This window comes from Batrachochytrium dendrobatidis (genome assembly GCF_000203795.2).
Source record: "Batrachochytrium dendrobatidis JAM81 unplaced genomic scaffold BATDEscaffold_5, whole genome shotgun sequence".
Lineage (NCBI taxonomy): Eukaryota > Fungi > Chytridiomycota > Chytridiomycetes > Rhizophydiales > Batrachochytrium > Batrachochytrium dendrobatidis.
In genome coordinates this window covers 776,587-801,841 of record NW_006281103.1, presented here as the reverse complement: position 1 = coordinate 801,841, position 25,255 = coordinate 776,587, and the positions used below count along the sequence as shown (strand labels likewise).

General features: G+C 38.9%; 6 protein-coding genes across 6 annotated transcripts; 2 read left to right on the top strand and 4 right to left on the bottom strand.

The window, feature by feature from the left end:
* Nucleotides 1–411: 411 nt before the first annotated feature.
* On the top strand, nt 412–3,749 carry BATDEDRAFT_88024 (uncharacterized protein; the record flags this gene model as incomplete). Its single annotated transcript, XM_006678697.1, has 15 exons — nt 412–750; nt 840–1,009; nt 1,116–1,227; nt 1,305–1,508; nt 1,619–1,679; nt 1,719–2,010; nt 2,079–2,155; nt 2,228–2,337; nt 2,417–2,506; nt 2,579–2,656; nt 2,756–2,828; nt 2,917–3,065; nt 3,133–3,269; nt 3,348–3,522; nt 3,585–3,749. The coding sequence occupies 15 exons, from the start codon at nt 412–414 to the stop codon at nt 3,666–3,668; spliced, it is 2,151 nt and encodes a 716-aa protein (XP_006678760.1). The 3' UTR covers nt 3,669–3,749.
* A 912-nt stretch (nt 3,750–4,661) lies between these two features.
* BATDEDRAFT_19451 (H(+)-transporting V1 sector ATPase subunit B) lies at nt 4,662–7,877 on the top strand. Its single transcript, XM_006678320.1, has 9 exons — nt 4,662–4,825; nt 5,103–5,158; nt 5,333–5,431; nt 5,577–5,748; nt 5,834–6,176; nt 6,269–6,543; nt 6,703–6,890; nt 6,973–7,102; nt 7,179–7,877. Exons 1-9 carry the CDS (start codon nt 4,735–4,737, stop codon nt 7,322–7,324), a joined length of 1,500 nt encoding a protein of 499 aa, XP_006678383.1. The 5' UTR covers nt 4,662–4,734; the 3' UTR covers nt 7,325–7,877.
* A 34-nt stretch (nt 7,878–7,911) lies between these two features.
* BATDEDRAFT_19449 (uncharacterized protein) lies at nt 7,912–11,722 on the bottom strand. The gene is made up of 11 exons (XM_006678319.1): nt 11,400–11,722; nt 10,834–11,316; nt 10,572–10,745; nt 10,403–10,482; nt 10,024–10,342; nt 9,464–9,795; nt 9,276–9,367; nt 8,946–9,185; nt 8,534–8,861; nt 8,276–8,416; nt 7,912–8,174 (listed from the first exon to the last, which is right to left on the bottom strand). Exons 1-11 carry the CDS (start codon nt 11,608–11,610, stop codon nt 7,992–7,994), a joined length of 2,583 nt encoding a protein of 860 aa, XP_006678382.1. The 5' UTR covers nt 11,611–11,722; the 3' UTR covers nt 7,912–7,991.
* A 1,288-nt stretch (nt 11,723–13,010) lies between these two features.
* Nucleotides 13,011–14,960, bottom strand: BATDEDRAFT_24507 (uncharacterized protein; the record flags this gene model as incomplete). Its single annotated transcript, XM_006678409.1, has 5 exons — nt 13,011–13,172; nt 13,233–13,256; nt 13,326–13,774; nt 14,326–14,587; nt 14,772–14,960. 5 exons carry the CDS (start codon nt 14,958–14,960, stop codon nt 13,011–13,013), a joined length of 1,086 nt encoding a protein of 361 aa, XP_006678472.1.
* Nucleotides 14,961–16,317: 1,357 nt separating this feature from the next.
* Nucleotides 16,318–16,899, bottom strand: BATDEDRAFT_88383 (uncharacterized protein; the record flags this gene model as incomplete). Its single annotated transcript, XM_006678594.1, has 3 exons — nt 16,318–16,337; nt 16,420–16,694; nt 16,760–16,899. The coding sequence occupies 3 exons, from the start codon at nt 16,897–16,899 to the stop codon at nt 16,318–16,320; spliced, it is 435 nt and encodes a 144-aa protein (XP_006678657.1).
* Nucleotides 16,900–17,721: 822 nt separating this feature from the next.
* On the bottom strand, nt 17,722–17,937 carry BATDEDRAFT_7429 (uncharacterized protein; the record flags this gene model as incomplete). Its single annotated transcript, XM_006678251.1, has 1 exon — nt 17,722–17,937. A coding segment is annotated over one exon (216 nt), but the record flags the coding sequence as incomplete, so codon positions are not given.
* Nucleotides 17,938–25,255: the final 7,318 nt, after the last annotated feature.

The window sequence follows — 25,255 nt, the reverse complement described above, 5'->3', positions numbered from 1 at the left end:
CATTGCTGTCGTCACTTTGATTGAGATTGCTGGGATCCACTTGATCTTTAGGTTCTCTTGCTTTATCAGACATGAAAGGATCACTCTTAATCTCTCGAGTATGCGGTTTAGTGGATAAAGAGCATTCTACTTGATTGACGAGCTGAGAAGGTTCAGTATCCAAACACTGGCGTTTCAAAGGCGGTTCTTTAAATAAAGAAGCGGATTCTTTCTTACAAGGACTGGCTGGCGACATGTATTTCAGTTAATTATCTGAAGTTTGATATTTTTCGAGTATTTTGAATTGATGAATTCAAAGTATTTTGGCCAAATATTTATTGAACATTTTGGCCCAATTCAACATTGAATCTAACAGTCAAAACTTGCATCAAAGAAGCGTTTTGTATTCAACCAACACTCGGCATGCCAGTCATGGCTGGATACTCAAATGTGCAGATTCAGTCGCCCAAGGAGAACACAATTCAGAGTCCTCAATCAGAAACCAACATGAACCTTCTTGCTTTTAATCGCCAAGACTTTTTGGAACCACAGTTTGCTGCTGCAGACTTTGTAGCTGCTCGCAAGCATATTCCTATTGACCAACTCAAGCATGATTTTCATAGCGTTTTAAAGGCTCTCAAGGGCGAGTTGGTTGAGCTGATCAATAATGACTATGCAAAGGTTATTGGCTTGTCCACAAATCTGGTGGGCGTGGATAGCATGATCTCAGATTTAAAACAGCCTATTTTGAATATCCGTACTGCTGTAGAGGTTAGTCTAGCCTAGTTGTTGAACCATCCGCGCAGTACTTGTTTAGTTTTGGTGCTTATGCTGAATTCAAATCTAATTCTGGGTTTAAGAATGTTCAAGCTGTTTTAGATGAAATGATTGATCGTCTCGAGACTGGACTCGAAAAACGGGCTCTCGTTAGAACAAAAAAAGCTGCATTAGAAGTATTTTTAAATATTCACCAGTCTCTTGAGAAAGTCCAAGCAGTTCTTGATGCTTCATGCACTACTGAAAACAATGGGTAAATAATCAAAACTTTATTAGGATACGGTTACATAGATCTGGTAAAATGGAGCCAGGTTAATTGCAATTTAGCTTTGACTAAACTGTGTCGTATCTATGTTTAGAAACATTAAAATGGACGAAATGCTTGTTGAGCGAGTTGCCATTGAGTACAATCAGTTGCAATATCTGGTTTCAAGTGGACAAAGTCTTGCATTTGTTTCAAATATTTCTTGGGTACTATATTGCTTATCCTGATCCAAAATGACCAATTTGGATGTACTATTTACCTGTCAACTTGTATGAATTTATAGAAAATTGAGGGAATTAAAAATACGCTAGTATCTACACTTTCCGGATCAGTACGTCAAGCATATTTGACTATATCTACAAATCCATCGGATAGCGAAGCTGCTTCGTCTTTGTTTCAATCGCTGCGTGTATTTGTATTAATCGATCGGGTTGCGGATGCTCTGTCTGTTTTCAACGAAACTATCCTTGATCCATTTATTCAAAAAGTAAGTCGAGTGCACATTTTTGCTAATGGGCTTCTAGAGAGTTTATGCAATAGCTGATGCTATACATGTTGCATTCTAACTTTTTTTGGTTTATAAACTGATGGTTTTAGAATATTAATCCTGAATCGGTCGAGTTGATGCCTGCTGTTGGTTCAACAGGCCGTACTCTGGGTGATTTACTGGACTTTATTATTTTATTCGTGAAAACAGAGTGCTTGCGGATTTACACCATTACTTTAGCTGCTTTGAAAAACACTCAGTATGATCTATTGGCGGATATTATTTGGACGGGAATTATTAAAGCGATTATATCTAGACTTCCTATTGTGTTCAACGCAGGAATTCCAGATGTATTTCATCGTAACTATCAGACATGTATCCGCTTTGTCCAGCAGTTTGAATTGCTGTCTGGGTCGACTAGTTTATTGAGAAACTTAAGGAATCAAGAATCGTATATTGAGTTTATGCGCAAGTGGCAGCTGTCAATTTATTATCAGATCAGGTAATAGAAGGTAGTTTTGAATCGCTTTATTATTTTTATTTTTATTCTCATGCTATACATGGTACAAGGCACAACGAAATTGCAGCCAGGTTTGAAACCGGTCTTGTAAATGGCAAGCAGAAAGTAGATACCACAGATTCGCTTGGTATGCATTGCTGATTTTATCATTGTTGCAGATACCATGTATTTTTATTTACTAAAGTTGTTTAAATGCAAGGATTTCAACTTCAGGGCACACAAGCTCTATCTGCAGCATTATTACAGTGCTGGGAGGATAATGTATATTTAGACTCACTCTCGTTTCGGTTTTGGAGACTGACTCTGCTGGTAGGACAAATCAAGTTATCATTTGATGTCGCGATTAAGCCTTGCAAGATGCTAATACTTATATTGTTTGACCATTTAGCTTATTCGAAGATATGCTAGCTGGATTGAACATGCGATTTCCAATGATATGGCATTGCCTACAACCACTCTAGATCCCAACCTACCTCCAGTAAGCGTATTATCGCAAACTTGACTTTTTAATGCACAATACTGTTTCGTTGAATGTTGACACATTTTACAGTCCACAACTTCATCAAGTGATATGATATCCACTGTAATACTGTCGTTTTACAGTGATATTATCAAGATACGTGCACACGTAAGTATATATATTATGTATATGATGGGCAGATAATTTAATTTATATTGTCTGGCATTAACGCCAATAGACTGACTTTATACTAATCATACCGTGTAGATTTTGAAAAAGTTTGAAACACATATATTGCCAAAGCTTCCATCAGCCATTTCGCAAGGCAATCAGCTGTCAGGTAAACTCAAGTTTTATTTGTGATAATGCTCATTGGTTTATGTCAAAGTGTGTGTGTTATGCTTAAGAATTTAATTGAGCATTCGTAGATTCGTTGTTTACAGCAATTAGTGGAGTTGAATCATTTTTACCAGCAGTGACTGGTAGAATTGTTGCCAATTTTGCCAATAAATGTGCAGAGCCATTGCGTAGTGGTGTCAAGCATTTACCACGACTCTATCGAAGCACCAACCACGAGGTATGAATTATCCAGTGCACAAAAAGATGCAAGATTTTGTTATTGACAATCAAGTTTTTTGGTCAAGACTCCTACGAGATGTTCGTATTTTATTCCAACAGCGTTCAAGCCTTTGACTACATTCATTAATGCCAACTATAAGTTGCTAGACAAGCCAACTATTCATATATGGCAGCAGGAGGTAACGCATGCTGTTAGCCAACAGTGAGTATCCTACGTTTCCAATGTTACCCATTCATCTTGCACTTTGACCAACTATATGCCATGTTTAATTATTTATAGATATTTGGATCAAGTCAAAGAAACAATTGCTTCTGTCAAGCAAATTGAAGAAAGTCTGAAGCGATTTAAAAAAGCAAAGAAGCCAGCAGTGGGAGGGTCGACTGAAGAAACTGTGACTGATGACGATAAGATCCGACTTCAAATTCAATTGGATATTGAACAGTATGGGAAAGAGGTATGTGGATAGTTTTTCATTTTGGCCATGTTTGCTGCGATTAATAATGCTTGTAAATTTAGCTTTCACAGCTAGGACTTAATCCACAAGACGACCCTTCGTTTGAAATATTGAAGAAACTGGATCTTGGCAGGTCTACTAGTTAAATGGGTAGTTTATTTTAAATAAACTGATACTCTTGTTTTTAGTGTGGACTAGCAATGCATTTTGCGAAGCTGAATGAATAGAAAAACTTTGCCAAATACTTGCAAAATAGATTCAAGCTTGTTTCAATATCAAATAGCTTTTACATGCCATGAGTAGTTTAATATACTCTAGCGGACCTCCATTATCATATGTGTAAGGCAACATGCTTTAGCAGACAATATTATGTTTATCGATTAGATGACCGCAAGTCAAGTTGGTTGTCGCCATTACTGGAACAGTGGTTAATACGACTATTATTATTGTACATGCAGAACCCCAGACTGGCCTTCGCTTTTATTCTTTTCTGGACCACAGACATCACAGACAGTGTTTCCCATTTTGTGGTTTCGAGAAGGTACATTAGGCTGGGCATGAGTGGTGCCGAGACATTGCATAATTACAAAACTTGATTACCAATACTGACCGCATGTTTAAACCATATGCATGTAATGCCTATTATTCGGCTGGCTGGATTATAACTGTAGACATGATCAAATTTACGCTATTATGGACAATGGTAATCTTTTTTTTCATATATACGACAGCAGGACTGGTTGCACTGATCATGTTCCACAAACATCGAGCAGGATTATTCCTGCTGATTGCATTTTCAGCATATGGAGTGCTAACAGGAGCTATCTCCGGATCGATTGTTGGTGAGTAATTTTGTGAATCTACATATCCGTCAGTAAAACTGATGAATATGCTGAATCTATAGGAGGATTGCTGGCATCATTCTATGTGACAGGATATATTAGCATGCCTACATGGATACCTTTAACATGGGCCATTCTACAGGCAGTTGTAACCATGATCTTTTCCTATTCACAAATCGCATTTTTAGCCTTGTAACTACAATAAAGTTTAATAGTTGGTTGTATCACGTGTTATCATGTGACTATGGACACAAACTTGAGCTTGACGACTTGCACCGACTTTCAACGAGTTGAGACATTGCAGCGGACTGCAACCATATCGGGGAGACATCATAAGAGAGAAGACAACTAAATCCACTCAATACTGAATATGACTTCTGATCCACGAATCACTGCTGCAGAGGCTGCGGCCATCCATGCGTCTGCTGTCACCCGCAACTACTCTGTCGAACCTCGTTTAGGTGGGTGTCGTTTGGCTTGTCTCAAGCCTGACTTGATGTCTCTACTTTTGGATTGAAACAGTCTGAAAGTACTTGATGAAACTTCTCTACTAACACCATGAATGCGTTGACTATAACCATTGTCTCAATGAATGAATGACCTTGACTCGCCCTGGTCTTATTGTGCGCGTCCCTGTCCTCCCTTGAACAATTCTACACTGCATTGATACTACTGATCCTGCTTATTTCCATTAAATCGTATTCACGATTTTCTGCTGATGGCTGAACCCCAATACAGATTACAGAACTGTTTCTGGTGTCAACGGTCCCCTGGTCATTCTTGATCAAGTCAAGGTATGTCGAATAGCTTTGTACTCGCCTTCAGCCAATCTTGCTGGAATCACTTCAATCGTCTTGTAAAAGTACAGTACTAACCTTGTGATGCTTCTACTTACTATACAACGATGCATGTCTTATTTTTCTGCTGTGGCATATCTTTTCTATCATACCAAATCCATTTGAAAACAGTTTGCAAAGTTTGCTGAAATCGTTGAACTGACCCTTCCAGATGGAACCAGGCGGTCAGGACAGGTCCTTGAGGTTCAGGGAAACAAAGCTGTTGTACAGGTATGCACTCTTGTCTATTAGATTGGCCCGTGTTTTGTCTCTTGTATGAATCGCTGCCTGATCTAGCTGACTGCAGTGTTAAAACTATACAATCTCTGCAACTGATCATACTTGTTGCTAAACATTTAAATATTCTTATATTTAGGTGTTTGAAGGCACATCTGGTGTTGATGCCAAGGCCACTCGTGTTGAATTCACTGGCGATGTCCTCAAGATTCCTGTCTCTGAAGATATGCTTGGTCGTGTATTCAACGGATCTGGAAAGGCGATTGACAAGGGACCCAAGGTGTTTGCAGAAGAGTATCTTGACATTCAAGGTATAGATTGGTTTCAGATCACTGTTGAAATACTGAAAATTTAAATATAATGATGTTTTTGCAAACTCACCGCCGGTCTTTGTAGGTCAACCCATCAACCCATTCTCTCGTATCTATCCCGAGGAGATGATTCAAACTGGTATTTCTGCAATAGACACCATGAACTCGATTGCTCGTGGACAAAAGATTCCTATTTTCTCTGCTGCTGGCTTGCCACACAACGAAATCGCCGCGCAGATTTGTCGTCAAGCCGGTCTTGTCAAGAAGATTGACAAGGGAGTGCTCGACGGTCATGAAGAAAACTTTGCTATTGTGTTTGGTGCCATGGGTGTTAACTTGGAAACTGCTCGTTTCTTTAAGCAAGATTTCGAGGAGAACGGTTCAATTGAGCGTGTCACTTTGTTCTTGAACTTGGCCAATGATCCTACGTATGCACTTTTTATTTCAACTCGAGACTATTACTCTTGAATTGGGTTTCTGTACATTAAAATTCTAACCATGCTTGTTTTTAAATAATTAGAATTGAGCGTATCATTACACCTCGTCTGGCTCTCACAACCGCCGAATATTATGCATACCAACTCGAAAAGCATGTTTTGGTTATTCTTACTGACATGAGTTCTTATGCAGATGCTCTTCGTGAAGTTTCTGCTGCTCGTGAAGAAGTTCCTGGTCGTCGTGGTTACCCCGGTTATATGTACACGGATTTGTCCACAATTTACGAGCGTGCCGGTCGTGTTGCTGGACGTAACGGCTCTATTACACAAATCCCCATTCTCACTATGCCCAACGATGGTAAATTGGCTGATTGATTTAAAAAGGCATTTGCAGTTTATTGTATATTTTGAACTCCTTTGTTTAGTGTTTATTTTCGTGGATACGGCTTTAAAATGCATTGAATGTCAAGATCTATACTGATGACTAATTCTGTCTTTTGTTGGCATGATTACATAGATATCACCCATCCTATTCCTGATTTGACTGGGTACATTACGGAAGGTCAGATTTTTGTTGATCGTCAATTGCACAATCGTCAAGTATATCCCCCTATCAACGTTCTTCCATCACTTTCACGTCTTATGAAGAGCGCTATTGGCGAAAAGTTGACTCGCAAAGATCACGGTGATGTTTCCAACCAGCTTGTAAGTAAAGTTGTAGCTGCGATTTTAAACTGTAAATGATGGATTGGTCTGTATAGCCTTTATTTACTTGTGGTTTATTTAGTATGCCAAATATGCTATTGGTCGTGATGCTGCTGCGATGAAAGCTGTTGTTGGTGAGGAAGCACTCAATCAGGAAGATAAGCTTGCACTTGAATTTCTTGAAAAGTTTGAAAAGACTTACATTGCGCAAGGTAATTCAATGTTTTTCTGGGTCAAATTAGACAAGGTTGTTTGTAATTTATTTATTAAATTATCTGCTTTCAATAGGCACATATGAAGGTCGTACGATTTTTGAATCTCTTGATCTTGCATGGTCACTCTTACGTATCTTCCCCAAGGAGATGCTTAATCGTATTCCTCAAAAGATTCTTGGCGAGTACTACCAAAGAGCAAAAGCCTCTGCGTTGCCGTGATTGTTCTGTTTTTGTTGGTCACAGATTTCGGAATCTCCACTTTAGTCTTTTTCTCACTCCATATTTTTGCTTTTGACAGTCGGTTTTTAAGTTTTTGGAAACATTGCACTTGATCTTTACCATCATTCAAATTAAAAAAGACTGTTATTTGGTGATAAGCATTGGAGTCTTATTATTGATCAGCTAAGATTTAGATGCAAGTTAAACATGCCCACTGGCAAACAATACTAAAGCAAATGTGATTTTACTGTCAAGCTTGTTGGTGAGCTTTCCGAGGTAAATGCACTATAAATGCTTGCACTCGCCGCTGTGTTTACATAAAATGAACCATTAAGCAGCCAGCTCGTGATATGATTGGTCAGTTTAAAGATTACACATTCCAAAGCAAAGGGAGATTATAAACTAAACAAGGAAAACGTTTTTATGTGAATACGGCTGTAAATTGAAAATACTAAAAGGGAAAAATAATTGTATACTGAATTAACGGGACAGTAAAGTCGGGCCAAAAAATGTTTCCAATCACTCGACACATTGTTTCCTCATAAGCAGTGAGTGAAACCAAATTATAAGTTCCAAAAAGCGAGTTTAAAGTTTTACCATCAATCTATTTCAAATGTAGATAAAAAGAGAAAATCATATTGGGTGAAACCACCTCAAATACACCCTATTACTGCTGTCCAGTCAAGTTTTCGACATATTTTCGGCGAATTTCCTGGGCCCAATCAGATATATGAGTAAATCCACGAAACTCTTCCTGATTTGAAATAGAAAGGATCGATGTACATGGTGTGAGAATGGGCATTTCTCGAGTAAACTCTTCGTCAAAATTGGATACATCAGTCGAAGATTTCTATATTCATTTCAGTATTGAAAAACAGCGTTCAAATTAGTCGGATTGGTTGAAAACAAAATTATTTGTATAAACAAATTAAAATGCATTTTAATACATACCACGGTAGGAATAAATGGCGGTGGGATCTCTAGGTGCTTCAAAGACTCCCAATCAACACCTGCAAAAAAGGAGTGCTGTTTGATATCTAATGCATCGTTTTTACCAGATCCAAGTCTCTTTGAAGGGTCCTTGGTAAGTAACTGCAACACATTAATGTTTTATAAAAAAGAATTAGACACGCAGTCTTGAATCAATTCCAAAGGCAAGCACGCAGCCCAACATTTCAGCATATTTTGATTTCATAAATTTTTAAATACCTTTTGTAAAAGGCTCACTGCATCTCGTGCAAGATGTGAAGGGTAGTTGATCTCAGAGTGCATAATGGCTTCAAAAATCTCTTCCTCGTCCTCACCCTTGAATGGAGACTGGCCAAGCATCATTTCATAAATCAGTACACCAAATGCCCACCAATCTACTGCACGAGTGTATGGTTTTTCGGAAAGAATTTCGGGAGCCATAAACTCGGGAGTGCCGCAAAATGTGCCAGTAGTTACACCCTGCGGCATATTTTCTTTACACAAACCGTAATCTGCAATTTTGATATGCCCGGCTGGAGTCAAAAGGATATTGTCTAATTTTAAATCCCTGTAATCAAAACAGCGCATACAAATAATCCAAAATCCATATTTAGCATATAGCAAACCAGACACTATATTGCAAATGGCTCACCGATACACAATGTTGTTTTGATGCAAATACTCCAATGCCATTAAAACCTCGCATGCATAAAACCGAGCACGCTTTTCTGAAAAATGTTGCTGTTGAATATGCCACATTAGATCACCTCCAGAAACAAATTCCATCACAAAGTAAACACGAGACTCGGTCTGAAAGGACGAGTGCAAGTTTACGAGAAAGGGGTGCCGTTCTCTATTGGCAGTCAAAAATACACGCTTCTCCGACTTTGTGCTAAAATGACATTAAATTAATCCACCGAGTGAGTCGATTGTTGATACAGATACAAAACAAGACTACCAATCAAAAAATGTATAAAAATACCTTTCAACCTCGTCATTTTCAATAATAAATTCCTTTTTGAGCACCTTGATGGCATAATGCTTTTTTGTAAACTTTTCCTCGGCCAGCATAACCTGATAGTACAGCATATATATCCAGTCAGAAGCCATCACTACCAGCCTATATTATACAGCCTAATTAAGCATGAAACAAACAAAACATCAACCTACTTTTCCAAAATTGCCCTTTCCAAGAACAGCTAAAAAATTAAAATCATCCAATCCGACCCCACGCAGTCCGTTGCGGAAAGGCATCACACTATCCATACGAGGCTTTGCTACATTAGAATCAACAGCCTGTTTGTGGTGGGGAGGAATAACCAGATCTTTAGGAAGCATCTTTTTCATTGATGGAACCACGTCAGGAATTATACTGTTTCTCTCTTGTTGTAAAACAGCAGGACTTGGCGCAGCAACTGTAGAAACTTGGTCATTCAATGGCTGTGCAGCAATGAATGCTGATGTGCTAGGTGGTGTAGATATTGCAGGTGGCAACACCACTTCTGTAGCAAGTGTAACAGGCTTCACGAGATCTGTTGTGGGAGGTCTTTCAGGAACAGATGGTAGTGGTGGTGATACAGCATACTGATCAATACTCAATTGGCTGAAATTATTCGTCGGGGTAGGAAGAAGCAATTGAGAATTAGGCAGCGACGGTGATTTCTGAAACTGATTCAATGGACGAGAATCGTTTAGTGAAAACGCGGATGTAGATAGTGGAATGCCCATACCATCGTTTTCAGATTTAGACTGAATAAGCTGCTTTGGAGGTGCCTGCTTCAGGGTCGATCTCTTGGTTCGCTCTATGTTTTCAATACTGCGCAACTGATTCATCATTTGTAGGGGGAGACCACAGTGACTTGGTACAAGAGCCATGCATTCCTTGTGGCAAGCACTTGAACATTCGGAACATTTCAAAAACTGCTTTTTCCCAATTGGAAGCATAAGTCCACAATGGCAGCACCAGTTGACAGATATACTGCTTGTTGGTTCAAACCTATGAGGAATGCGATGTTTTACCAAATGAGAAATGCCACTATCCATGTCATTCTGTTAAAGTATATATAAAAATTAGTATTATTGTATTTAAACCATTAAAAATGAGTGTACCTTTTTCTCGTCCGATGCCTGTGATATACAATCAATCACTACATTTTCATGGCATTTCTTGTGGCATGTAAAATTACAAGCTATTGACAAAAAGCACTGAATTAGACAAAAATCTAACAGTACATAGGTCAAGTCAAAATATATCAATGTAAGCAAATAAAAAACATACTTTGGCATTGATATCCTCGTCCACTCATGAGAAAATCTCCACAGCTTGCACATTTTAAAACTTGATATACTCGCACTAGAGCAAACTTGTGTCCTTGTTTATGAACAACCTTTTTCACATTTCCGCGACGTTGGATTCCAGTAATGGATCGTTTCTTTGAAATATCAGGTAACCCTAGAACAAGTGATACAGGAAAAATAAACAAGATACTTTAAAAACAAAACCTAACAAAGCAATAAAATGGCACTGTGATACTACATACCATACTTGAGCTTGACCCAAATCTGACCCATGGGCTCCATGTCAAGAAGCTCTTCAATACCTTCGGTCATTTTATGGTTTACCGGGACTGGAGCATTTAAATTCAAATACCCATCCGACTTGGGTGAAGATATCACTGTCTCTTCTTGGCTAGAAAGCTCGTCAAGAAAATCAGAAACCATGAACCCAAGAACAGTAAGCAAAGTATCATTTTTTTCACAGACTGCCAACTCAATATAGGCATCTTTGTCAAACGAAACGCGCAATTCATCTGTCCATTTGCCGCGAGTAGTTTTAGTTTTGGCTTTCTGTAAACCATCCACACGAACCTCTAGATAAATATCAGTGTTGAAAGCCTTTTTTCCTGGAAGACCAGATGTTTCAATAGGAATAATTGTGATTTTTCCAGGTAGAATTTTTCTGTTTACTTTTGGCAGAGACAAATCAGGGTTGGATGTTTTGAGTGCACCCGTGGAATTTTTGTCTAAAGTATTGTAATAGTTTAGCGCAAGTTAATATAAAGTGATGCACCACATTTAAAGAATATCAAGCAGTAGATACACGTACCAGCAGTATTCGTACCTATATTATCACCGTCTACATTTAAACCTTGATAACGCAATATAGCCTTGTTAAAAATAGCGATTCTAGCGTTGGCGGCCTGAAAGGTGTCTTCCAGTTCCGAACGAGCCTTGGAGTTCATGGAAGAAACACTTTCAGTATATGTAGGATGATCAGAATCCACACCGTTTAAATCATGAGCATGGCTTTGTATCATTTTCCCAGTAGCCTGGCGAATATTATGCTCGACATCAAGCCTGTGCTGAACATAATCCAGCTTGAATTTAACCTTGTCCGACGTAATAGTTGAATTTGTTCGTAAATAACCTTGTCAAACAATATTTAGAGGTAAAATTAGAAGGAGGTTCTCAAAGCAAACTTGACAAGTCAATTTATCAAAGTAATACGTACCGAAATTTGTAGTGGCAGGTTTAATGGGGCCAACAGAAAGTAGCCCTTCAGTAATGCAAGTAAGATCAGAAAGGGAAGTATGTGACAGATGCGTACCAAAATTAGAGTTTTCGGCAATAGGTTTACGGATACCCATGGTAGTCAAAATACTACCAAACATATTATGTGCACTCCGACGAGGAAGACTGATGCTATTTTGAGAGAGAGCAGAAGCAGATCTCCACATGGATCCAGAGGGCTGCTGATGCAACTGTTGCTCGTGATCGATTGAGCTGATGGAATGTGTTGAGCCCATTGCAGAGGGAATAAACTGGGATTGTGGACGCATATTTTGCAATTGAGAGGTAGAAGCAGAACCTACGGGAATCTGGCCAACAATATCGATATTCCCCGTAGAATTGTTGTGATCCAAAGAATAAGCAGATGCAGATTGAAACATGGTGGCCGGCCGACCTGGAACAGATTTGTCGAGACTCATAGTACTATCTAGAAACTCTTCCTCGACAGGAATGCCAGTCACCTGAAATCTACGTTGCTGTAATTTAAGCATTTCCACACACAGGAAATCAAGACGTTTCTGGGACTCGAAATGGTTAAGTTTGCACTGTTGAATGGCATTAGGGTCCTTGAGCTGAGTAAACATGTTTTTGGCACCATCAATGCATTTCCTTTCAACTTCGATTTTGCTACGAAGACTAGAAATCCTGGAATCAATCGTCTTTTACAGATAAAGAATGGAAGATGAGTATCAGTGATATTCATGCAAATCAATAGTTTAACAGGACATAAGCAACAAGTGATGAAAACAGTGAAAATCCAGCAGTCGATGCACTCATCCAGACCAAAGAACGCAATAATTCGATACGATGGTTTTGGCTGACATTCTGACCAGGACAGAATGCATCTACTAACTGATATCTTCATAGCCATCTGACAGCGTTGCTAAAACTATTGGTCTGAATATTCAGTCCAATTCACCAGACTCACATGAGCAGACATGACTGCACCACTTTTGTCTTGCTTCAACTCCAGTTATACGACTCAGTAAACCCCTACTTGACCTATCAAGTATAATATGGGTTTACGTCGAGGCTCGTTGGATTATTTCAACTCATTCCACGTCACGTGTGAATAAGGCTCATTTTATTGCTGGTTAACTCACTAGTTAACTCACTAGTTGGCTTACTAGTTAACTCAAAATCATAACTATTCAAGACTTTGTCTCCATCTTATATATGCTACTCCTGCTGTAGTGGTTCCTATTATTGTCGCTCCAAAAATAGACGGCGTGCTTGGTATTTCATGAAATATTACTTGTCCAAATACAAATGCAAACACTATATCCAGATTTCGCATCAATGTTGCTGGCTAAAAACATATCAAGTTATTATCAATCATTTCAAAACATAGTTTAAACTATTTACTTACTCCAGCATTGGCCAGTTGCAATCCCTAAAATCATCAATTGAAAATAAGCAAATTGGCTTATCGAAATAGACTAGATAGAATACCCTTACTTACTGCATTCAAGAAGCATTGTGCCGCAAATGCTGATACACCAACACCCAACATAATTGTCCATTCCTCTATTGTCCATAAATACACTGGTACGGGTCTTTCCACAAAAAATAACAGCACACCTGACAAAATCGTCGATAGCAGTCCAAAATATGTGACATGTACCAGATAATGCACGCTCTTGCCTACAACACGAACAAGGCAGTACGCAACTGCCAAAGACACTGCTGCTGCTAGTGCTGACAATGAGGGAATGTATCTTGAATAAACGTACTGGCCAGAGTTGGGTGTGGTGTCATGAGGTAATTTCCCAAACAAAAACTCGGGCCGAGAAACAAGTACAACACCCACTAAACAGCAAACTGATGCTCCTGCATCTATTATAGTATACGGCTCATTTAGAAATAAATACGCTGCAACTGCCGTGAATGCTGGACCAATAAAAAATAATGCTGTGATAAAAATAATCCATTTTTATCGTGAATTAGTATCAAGATTTAAGATTTGTTGGGATATGGTTTAAACTACTGCCTCATTCACATAAAATAAACCACTAAACGAATGTTCACATCCTTGACATTTGTTTAATCCCAATTCCCCTTTGATTCAAACCAACCGTTGGCGATTGACATGAAAACAACTGTTGCATTCCTGAGATCTGCAATCATTGTTGAACTGGAGAGCAAACATACGAGATTTTAGAATACAAAGTGGAGTTTGTACAGGGTTCAATTGACAGTAGTTGACCCCAATACATGAATTGCATTGAATGAGTCTGATGATTGCACAATGTATGGTTATATCAAAATATAATCTCAGTTCAAAACTATAGTTTGAGCACCATATGACGAACATTGTAATTAAAGCAATCAATTTTGATAAAAAAGTGCAACACATATTCAACCACTGTCTATCCCAAGGCAAAACAGAGGCAGTCACAATAAATATTCCAATTTATGTGAATATGGCAGTAAATTCAAACTGAAAAGTATAATAGACTCACTTGTACCATCGCCCAGTGGCATATTGATAATGGTGAAAAAATAAAATCCAAGACCCATTGCTCCTGCCATTCCTCGCCCAATTAACAGCCATCTGTTTACCGTGGGTGGTCCCCACGGCGCTACTTTAACTATCGCGCATCCGATTACACCTGCAATCAACTGAAACATAGATCTTGCAAACACAACTTCTGTGGATGGAAAAGTACGTCCTGCCATCTTGACCAAAACAGACATGATGGAAAATCCAAGAGCAGAAAGTGCCTGTGATATATTAAATGTTTAGTCAATAATGCAACAAATCTTGAATTTCAATATAAAATAAAAATGCTAATATCTTTTCGCTTACTAAACCGTTTGAACTAGAAAATATATCTAGTCAAACCCATACTCTGAACATTACCGGTTAACCCATTCGTAAATTTTCAAATAACAAATATGATCCTACCATAATAACCAGTCCAAAAAGCTCATTTCTTGCTGCTGTTGCAGAACCCATTGCAGCATGTCTAACACCTGGAACAGACACAGGCGTCTCTGTCCTACCAAGAAGAGGCTCATTCTCTAATATAGTAAAAGCATCATTTCTTTGATTCTGCTCATCAGTCTCTTGTTCATCTGTCCTTGATATATTCATTTGCAATGCAATGGATAAACTGCAGATAATTTGTATTTCGAGAAAAATCGATTTGTGGCTTCCACTGAAATGCTTTGATAAGACGAGCAACAAACCAATTATAATTCAAAACACTCTTCACCGTGCATTCGTATAAAATAAACCAAAATACATAAACTGTCAGTTTCGTCAAGTTTACCGATCAACATTGTGCTCCAAACAAGTGTTTATAATAGCATTTGCATCGCGGTTTTAGTAAATCTTTTATTTGTTCAATTTCCAACTCTGTTACAAACCGAGTATTGCAACATGGAAACAACAGTTGCAATCACTGTTTTCTTGGACACGAACGTATCTGTGATTTTAGATACAGGAATTGGATGGACAATATCAAAACAGTCTAGCCCAATACCTAAACTGCAATGGATGAGCCCAATGATTGCACAATGTAGACTATATCAAAAAAGATGAATTTAATTCAAACCTATAGTTTGTGTGCATCATATGATGGACATTGTGTTTATTGAAGAATTCAAAGCGTCAATTGAAGTAGCAGTGCAGTCGATTTCTAGTGGAAAAGTATAACGAGTATTTAGTCATTGCCTATTTAAAGCAAAATAAAGGCACTGCAAGGTAAATACAACTGTATTTCACTGTGAATACAGTTGTAAACTCAACGCTTGCGCATAAATACGAAAAATAGCCATCAACTAGGCAGATCAAATTTGAGATGAATCCACTGCAGATATCTGATCCAGCATCTGATTATGTTGTGAACTACTTGGACTAGTTACCGGTCACTCTTTTTCTTTTGTATTTATATATGAATTTTGATACTTTAGAGTTGGCACCTGCGTGCAAAGTTTTGATGGACTTACTTTTAGGTTTCTTACTAGCAGTAGTTTGATGTAGTAAGTCAGCATGTCCAGTCTTGTTATTCGTATGCTGCTTAGAAGCTTTATGCTTTTTAGAGGTTTTTGGCGTGGGATTATCAATCGATGTAGATGGGTTTGACTGATTTGATTGATTTGATTGATTTGACTGATTTGTAAATGATGCCGAGATGCTCTGCTGACTTTTAAAGGTTTTTTGTGTGGGATTATCAATCAGTGTAGATGGGCTTGACTGATTTGACTGATTTGTAAATGATGCCGAGATGTACTGCTGATTGTTAGTCTTTTCAAATATCGGATATGCTTTAATAATCTCTTGAATATTGTCACAGTTCCTATAAGGAATCTTCCTGAGCCATTCCACAAGCAAGATTAGTGAATTATCATTATTTGGATCGACCAAAAGTTGACTCCTTGAAACAAAGGTAAACGTTGGAATCCCTATGGCATTTAGTTTGGAATGTCTGAATTTTCGTGGAGAATCGTCAATCAATATTGTGTTTTTCTACATGCAACCAAAATATTGATTAGATTTAAAAAGTATTAGCATATTAAACCCAGTCCTATTAGTGTCTGAGTTTGGTAACCTACGTTGGACCAGACACCGTTAGGATTAAGAGTTTCATCACTCCAGATTTTGGATACATCCTTGAGCAAATTATGCGACTTTACACCTGTAGGCGCATGGTCGCAATAGGATCGGTCCATCACAAACGACACATGCTTGAAAGCAGGACCAAATGTCAATTCTGTAAGCCGCTGTGCATTAGGAGCTTCAGCTGATGTCCATACACCTATAGTAATATGTGGCTGTTGGACCACAAACCGTATAAGTTCATTCAAGTGTGGTCGAAGAAAACACCTATATTAAACGTATGCTTAGTGACTAGCTACACCACACAAACCATGCCCGACTTTAAAACTCACCACTTTGAACGGTATTTATAGTTGCTACTTTCAGGCAGGAACGAACACTTGGACCGAATATCCTTGACCTCTTTTGAACTAAGTCGTTCTAGTAATGTCCCGTTAAGATCAAATACTATCAAGAGTTTTGGCTGAGCCATATGAGTAACTGGACAATAAGTCAGTCGAATGCTTAGTAATAGTTGTAGGTTTCAAGACAGACTGCTGGACAAAATCAAAGTCGAGTCGAACTGATGTCGCAGCTGTATTCACGTAAGCAAAATACTGAAAAGTGCACAACAATCGGTTTAATAAAACGATTGGCAACAATTTACTGGAGTATTTTTCGACCAAGTTTGCGATCGGCTCGTTTTGTATAGCTGAATGAATGTCCACATCACATTCTTGGCACTTGTTCAATCCTAAACTTTTCTTTCATTCAATCCGAGTATTGAGTGACTGGAATGGAAGCCATCTTGAGTTTAATCGCAAACGTGTCTAATTTCGAAATATACGAGTCTGTGCACTTAAAGCAGTACAGTTCAATATTTGGATTGAAATGGATGAATCAGATGATCTTACAATGTATGACTGTGTTAAAAGAGGAGATAATCTCAACTCAAAACTATAGTTTGATGGTACTATATGATGGACGCTGTGTTGATTGAATTGAAGATACCAATTTGTAATAGGAAAGCACAATACATACTCCATTGCAAGATAAATAGTATTTTATTTTACGTGAATAGGGTGGTAAATACATACTGTCAATGCACTTGATTGAGCATTACTAGCAGTTCAATTGCCAAGTTTTAATTTTTCAAAGCAGTCTAGCATACAAGTACAAAATGTATATTCGAGTGTAAAGCAAATCCTTTCAATCATGCAACAGAACTAGCAGTAGGCATATTAACAAGTGCAGCTTTTTTCAATTTATCTTCGGGCAGCAAGCATCGGTATTGTCTAATAGCTGGATCCATAGCAAGATGGCGTTGAAGCGCATCACGACGACAAAACGCTTTACCGCATCGATCACAGCTAAAAGGCTTAATTGGTGAATGAATATACATATGTCTGGTTAGATCATGACGACGGAGAAAGGAAAGCGAGCATTGCTGACAATGGAAACGTTCAAGATTTTTGTTATGGATCCTCATATGCGATCTAAGGTGACAAGTCCGATGAAATTGTTTTCCACATTCTAAATCATGATTTAAACAAAGGTTAGTAATGTAAAATAAAGTTGAACCTCATTTATGCAGACTACCTTTGCATGATATATTGGGTTGAGTTGCAGGAGGTGCAGGAGGTGCAGATACTTCATGGCAAACAGTCAATGCATCTTGTGGCTTTTGATGGACCTCATCTTCAGTATGCGATTCTTCTTGGTGAGATTCAAGTGCTTTAGCAGCCGAATATACAAGCATGTCGGTAGGAGTGAATATACCGTGACGAGGAGTAGCGTGTTGAGGCTGATATTGTGGCTGATATTGCGAGTACAAAACAGGCAGCGACATGCGTCTTTGTGCTGCAGATGTGGCTGCTGCTTCAGCACTTGTAAAGGCTTGAGGGGTTTCGTTCAAATGGTGGTGTTGAGGTTTGAGGTGTTGTGAGTAGTCGGAAAAAGTGATGGGTGCAGAAAGTGGTGGGGATGGGTATAGCGATCGGTGGAGAGAGTTGAGTGGAGATAGACTGATGGTTGGCGAAAGACAAACGATCGGACTTAGTGATAGTGCAGGCTCTAATGTTTGCAGAGGTGCCAAACTCAGCGACGCAAAACGCCAGAGGGGCTTAAGTTTGCAACTACTCTGAAATTGGTGATCGTGAGTGTAGGTGGTCATCAGAAATGCTGCAAATGTCTGGTATCTTGGCAAGACAGTTGAAATAGGATTAGAGACAGAGCCAACATCTATTTATACCATTCATAAAGCCTCCGTATCAGGCGTAACTTGTGGGTTGCTATTAGGGTTCGACTCTGCCATCATTCTCATCTAAATAAAAACCTAACAATCAGCCACAATTTAACTTTATTTTGCACAATTGTTGACATTGGTCTTCCGCTTCAAACCATTTGTTGCAGCCAAGATCTACTGCAATAAAAACTTGTTTAAAACCGACTATATACAAAATATGATGACTTTGAACAGACTTTTGTAAAAATACATGTCCTCGTCTTTCCTCAACAAACATCCAACATGGTTGATTACAACTTTCAGTGAGTTGGTCATTTGAGCCGGTTCACTCAAAGGTATTTGCACATCACCCCACTTATGCAAGAAAAAAGGGTGTTGAATTTTACCAACATGAGAAAGAAACAAGATCTGTAAAAAAGACGCGTACTTTAGAATACGATCGTCATACTCTGGTAGACATCTGCCCGCAAAAAGGGTAGAGTTCAGCCAACCAGATTCAATATATCAATTGGATTAAAAAACTCATTCACAGCTGTAAAAAAGAAACATAACTCGGTCATTGACACTGCAAATTGAAACGTCGCAGTGAATCCCTGGATAGTAAACAAATGGTGTCTAAATCATGTGCTGCCAACTGATGGGATGTAATAAACGTATTAATTACTCAACATAAGCAGATGTACTTGGATCAAGCAGTGGCAGTTTAAACATAATATGTATTTTTACATGAATGGGTTGTTGCACAAGTCTGATTGCTGTCAAAAGAATGTCTGCAATCCACATTGAGATCTATTTGCTACACACCTAGTCATATCTGCTACTCTACAAAAATGCATGTCAAATATCTTGTATAAGGTGTTTAAAAATGATTATAGTGCCAGTATTTTACTATTACAACCTGGTAGTCGCTTTAAAATATTGAAACGATTCTGCCACATGTAAACTCGTTCAATCTACTTTGACCAAATATACGCTAACCCACAATGCGATTTTCAAAAAGCTCGGTAGTGAATTTGGACCAAGCAACCCAAGAGTCAAACATGGTAATCAATACTCGAATAAATAAAAATAAAAGTTTTATTTCCTACTACCAAATATACTAGAAAACATGGATTGCGGGGCAGGTGGAGGAAGTACTGATCCCGATGAAGCACCAGATGCACTTGAATGCATTCCTCCAGTGGGTGTAAGTGGCGATGTGGGGTTGACCACCGATGTAGACGAGTTACCAAATCCAGATCCTTGTCGTTCGTGATCAGTTGAAATAGAAACTCTTGGTGATAATGCTGATCTTACCAGTGGAGATATGTCTGTTTCTTGTGAATTGGATACATCACTGGGCCGCTGTTTTGTGTTTGACTCGTTCACCAAAAATCCAATCCACATATCCATAAATGATTCAGTTGTGCTACTACTAGAATCACCACGAACACTACTAATTGAATCAGTAGCTCCAGCATAAGTTCGTACTAATCCAACTTTGAATTTCTCATCATTGCTAAAGCGTAATATATTGGAGATGAGCTCCAAAATCTCAAATCGCTTGCTGTCACCTCGTGGTGCTGACAAAAAACTGACGAGTAAGTTTGCAACCAGTTTGCTGTTGTATAAATTGGTGTAAAAGCGCAAATCGTTGCAATCAATTAGTGAGTAATCAAGTTTGATATCATACAATCAATACCATTTAAAGTTCACTTACCGATCCACACTCTCTTCAGCATTTCCACTACGTATTCGCCGCATAGCTTCTGCCAAATGAGTTTGAACTTGAACTAAATCTCGTCGCAGCTTTCCCACCAGCGCATTCTTTTCTTGCAAATCTTGCTCTACATTTGCGCCAGTATCAATGCGACCACGTATCTCAGCAAGCTGCGTTTCTGCTGTATTTGCACGCTCTTTGAATAACTCCAACGACGTCGTCATGTCTACAAGTTTACGATTTACTGCATCAACAGCCATAGCTATTTCATTATCCTTGGATGCTTCAAACTGCTCCAAAACCCGTTGTAAATTAGCTTGTGATAGCTGCTCCTGTTCTACTTTGCTTTTGAGAGTCTCCACTTGCTGCATCATGAGCGCCAGTTCTTCCTTTGCGCTAGATGATATCAATTCCGCCTGGTGTCTTGCAGATAATGATTCATCTGCAGTCTGAGACCAATATTCACGCTCCTTTTCAAGTGACTCTATCTGCAATTTGTATTCGTGATTGGTGGATTGCATCGCCAAAGCCTCCTGAGTCTGCGAATCCTCCAATTCGACAAGAAATTGTCTTAGTCGATCCAGTTCGGCTTGTAAACTATCCACGCTGTGTTGAGCATCAGCCAGTTCAGATTGCAATCGGATCGTGTCTTGTGAAAAAACAGCTGAATCGGTTTCTGTTGCATGCACAGATTCAGTTATATTCGTCAACTCTATTTGCAAGGCCACAGACTGTTCCTTTGCAAGTGCAAGCTCGTCTCGTAATCTGCTGTTTTCTGCCATTTCTGTCTGTAATTTAAGCCCAATAGTATTTTTCATACTTGTTAATTTATCCATAAGAAGAGTGCGCTCGCCGAGTAGCTGCTGGTTTTCATCCGAAAGTTCCTGAGTAAGAGTTTGCTGCTGAACAAGCATTGCTTGCACAGGTTCTATTTGGCGAGATAGTTCATCTGCTTGACTTTTGTACTTGATGATAGATTGTTGTAATTCTATAGACAAACCAATTATTAATGCAACATACATAAAATAGAGTGGCAAGTGTATTGCTATATATCCAACACAGATTTGAAATAATGTAAATAAAAATCAATACCTGAATGATCCTGCTTAGATTGCCTTTCATGATCTTCAATAGCTTGATTTTTAAAGGAAATAACATGATGCAGCTCAGCAATATACTGTTGCAATAGAACAACAGACTCGACAAGATGCAATGGAACACCAGCATCAGTCAAAGCAATACGACAGTTCAACGTCTTGTCATGTTCAATTTGAAGCGCAGCTAATGTCTGCAGCACACGTATGATTTCATCCACCCAAGATAAATCAACTGTTTCAACCGGAATAGACTGAGTCGCCTTCAACTCTTCGTATTCATGTCGAATACTTTCTGTCTGAGACTGAAGCAAATGCAACTGCTCCGTCAACAAAGCAATGTGTGTGACCTGCTCGTGTAATTCGTTATCTTTAGTAACAATAGATGCTTGTAGTTCTGATATTATAGATGTCATGGACGAAACTGTATCGTTCTTCTCTTGCTCGACAAGTAGTTGCTGCTGTTGAGAATCAAGTTGTGCGCGATGAGATTCGGCAAGATTAAGCATTTCTTCTTGATGAAGAGCATGTGCTTGTTCAAGTGCTGACTCTAACTCGGTAACCAAAGCCAACTTTTGACTTTCCAGTTCTTTGGTCATCAAATCCTGAGATTGAATTGTTGACTCGAGACTGGCAACTTGTGCACGCAATGCTTCAATCTGTGTTTCCAGCTCGGCATTTACAGAAAGACTAGCAGCTTGACTTGATAGTTCAAAAAGTGCTTCATCCAAACTTATACGGAGCTGCGACTCACGAGTAGCTGCAGCCGCGGCTGTAGTTTCTGTCTGAGTTTGGTGTCGTAAATTGATTTCTTCCAATGATCTCTGCAGGTCAGCAATAGTGGCATGTAGAGAATCGATTTGCTTTTTATCAGAGTCTACCAACTCCTCCATGTGGCGAAGAGATGCAATAAGTTCAGAAACACGATGCTTCTCTAAATCAAATTGATTTTTGATGGATGTAAGTTCAGTTAAATGTGCTTGAACTTGTGCTTGCGACTCGGTATAGTCACGCTGAAGAGTTGCCAAAGCCGTCGCATCATTTGTAGTCGAGGACAGCGTGGTTGTATTAGAATTGGAACTATCGCCATTGGATGATGCAGATGCCATGGACAAAATACGCTGATTATCAGCCAATAGCCGCTTGATTTTTTCCGCTGCCATTACCTTTACAGTGGCCAATTTCCCAGAGATTTCGTCTTCACGCAATTTGGAAGATTTGGCAAGTGATTCCAGTTGAATGTGCAGATCAGATATTTGTGATTTAAGTTGATCTACTTCATTGGAATGCATACTCTTCATACTTTGCAACTCAGTCATTTTGTCCTGTTCTAAATCTTGCTGGTCTCGCTGCTGGTTCATTTTTTCAATTTGAATAGTTGCTGTATCAAGTTTTTCACAAACAATATTAAGCTGGGACTGCAAATCAGAAACTTTTTGCTCCAATTCAAATTGACATTGATGGCTTTCGCTCAAATCCTGCTCATGAGCCCGCTTCAGTGATTCTGTTTCCGTAGAAAACTTGTCTTGACAAACCAACATCCCACGCTCTAGCACAGCACAACGTGCATTTACTACCTCCAGTTGTTCAGCCAGTTGATCACGTTCAACGCGTAGCGTATCCAGCTGCTCCTTGTTGAGCAAGTCTGGTAAGACTTTAGAGGATTGATACTCATCCACCATAGTTTGCAATCGATCACGAGTCTCAATTGTAGTTTGTAATTCAAGCTGTAAAGCATCAAGGTTGTTTTGATATGTGGAAGTGTGATTTTTGCTTGAATCAATGCCGTGGTCAGTATGCTGCATGGCAGTTGATATCTTATTGCTGGGATCAATGTCATGTGTTGAAGTCACCGCTGATTCTTCCCAAGCATTATCGTCGTTCCATTCATCTACATAATCAGCCTTTGTTGCATCAGTGTGAGCAGTGGCCAAAACAGGAGATGAAATACTTGCGTGAGTTTCGTCTGACAAGTCGCTTGGTGAATTTTTTGATAGTTTAGTTTGACCAAGTTTAGCATTAGCATCAGCAAGCTCTTTTTCTAAAGACGCGCAAGTTGATTGAGCTGCATTCAGATCAGCGCTGAGATCGGCCAACTCTTCTTCCCATTGCTGTGTCTGCCTTTCGTGAAGTTTAATTGTTTCGGACAGTTTGGTCTTTATGAAATTTACATCTGTTTGATTTGAGCCTGCAGCAATTAAAGGAGCATGAGAATCAGCGGTGGATGGATGATACGAGTCAGTTTTGTGAGTGTTTTCGTGTGTAAAGCAAGTGTGCTGATCCATGTCCATGTGTAGTTTATCCAATTCTTGTTGCATAGTTAGAATCTTTTGCTGGTATTCGGCTTGAATTTGCTGCTTAATCTTGTCGGCCGATTCAACAAAACGAGTGTTTTGAGTTTCAAGCTCATTAATTCGCATAGTCAAAGCAGACTCATGATCAGCAGAAACCTTCAATCGCTCAGTCAATTCCGTGACAATAGCAGTATGTGCTTCATTTTTCTCTACAATACTGGCATTTTTTTCATCTGAAAGCGTAGTAATTTGTGTTTGAAGTTGTTCGTTTTGAGTAAGCGATGTTGCTAAACTGGCGTGCAGCTCATCCAACTTTACTTTATCTTGCTTTGATTGTTGTTGTACAGTTTCCAAGATCAAAGAGTGTTCATTCTGTAGTATGGTAGCATGTTTTTGAATCTCTTCCTGTTCAGTACGTAGTCGATCACACTCTGATTGCGTTTGTGATAGTTCTAGTTCGCGCTGCTTCAATTGGTCACGCAATTGTTCCAATTCAGATTCAAGTTTGACAAATTCAGCAGACGTTTCTAATGAGTGAGATTGCTGACTTTCAATCTGCTGTGTGTTGGCTAGATTAGGATCAGTTTGAGTTTGTTTCAACTGAGCAACTGCAGCAGTCAAACTGCCATTTTCTTCATTGAGACGTTTAATGTATGCAACAGCTTTTACAAGTTTTTCTTGTAAAAGCTGAATGCGTGCATTAGATTCCTCAGAGGCCTTAGTGGTGGTGGGGGAAGAATCTCCTGACTGGGACTGACTGAGTTTTTGAGAAAGCAAGGATATACGTTCGTCTCGTTCTGATACCTCTTTCTTGAACATGGCCTGTAGTTGTTGGATCTGGATATTTACAAAAATAAATTAATACTCATGCCAACTGATACATATGGCGAATTTACAGCCGATTCATGTAAAATGAAACACTAAACAAGCAGTTTGCATCACATTTCCTAAACAACATTGTGTTCTTTAAACTCTTTTGATGATTGGCATCAAAACAACAGGTGCATTCCCAAAACGTGCAATCACTGGCACGTTTGTACTCTAATTCAAGTAAGCAGAGATCTCAGGACATAGGAGTTTGATGGACAATATCAAGATAATCAAACTCAATATCTGAATCAAGTGAATGTACAATGTGCGAGTACCAAAAAAAGGGAAATGGGTTGATTGTTGTGTTTCAAAGAATTGAGTGTGAATTGAAGTAGTCAATATGTAGTAGGAAAGTGCAGCGAATATTCAACTGTTCCAAAGTAGAAGAGTTACTGCAAGATCAGAGTTCCATTTTACGTGAATATGGCTGTCAATTCAAACTGCAGTTACACCCTACTTCTTGTTCAAGTTGTTCATTATGAGTTTCCAATAAAGTCAATGCATTGGTGTCGGATATATTTCTGTCTTGAGTAAGCGATGGTACAAGTGAAACTATTAGAGTTGAATAAACGGTCAGTATAATAGAATCCACAATGTCGAATCAAAACCTGTAATGAATGGAATATCAACAAGTCCAGTTGCCAAGA

What these genes read in the sequence shown, in the direction of transcription:
- BATDEDRAFT_19449 (XM_006678319.1), bottom strand. Translation starts at nt 11,610, where the DNA reads ATGATACAAAGCCATGCTCATGATTTAAACGGTGTGGATTCTGATCAT. An exon ending in TATAGGTACGAATACTGCTG is followed by an intron (nt 11,317 to 11,399) that starts GTACGTGTATCT and finishes ACAATACTTTAG; the next exon opens with ACAAAAATTCCACGGGTGCA. An exon ending in GTCTAAATCTGAAAACGATG is followed by an intron (nt 9,796 to 10,023) that starts GTATGGGCATTC and finishes CACTTGCTACAG; the next exon opens with AAGTGGTGTTGCCACCTGCA.
- BATDEDRAFT_19451 (XM_006678320.1), top strand. Translation starts at nt 4,735, where the DNA reads ATGACTTCTGATCCACGAATCACTGCTGCAGAGGCTGCGGCCATCCAT. An exon ending in GAAACAAAGCTGTTGTACAG is followed by an intron (nt 5,432 to 5,576) that starts GTATGCACTCTT and finishes TCTTATATTTAG; the next exon opens with GTGTTTGAAGGCACATCTGG. An exon ending in AAAGACTTACATTGCGCAAG is followed by an intron (nt 7,103 to 7,178) that starts GTAATTCAATGT and finishes TGCTTTCAATAG; the next exon opens with GCACATATGAAGGTCGTACG.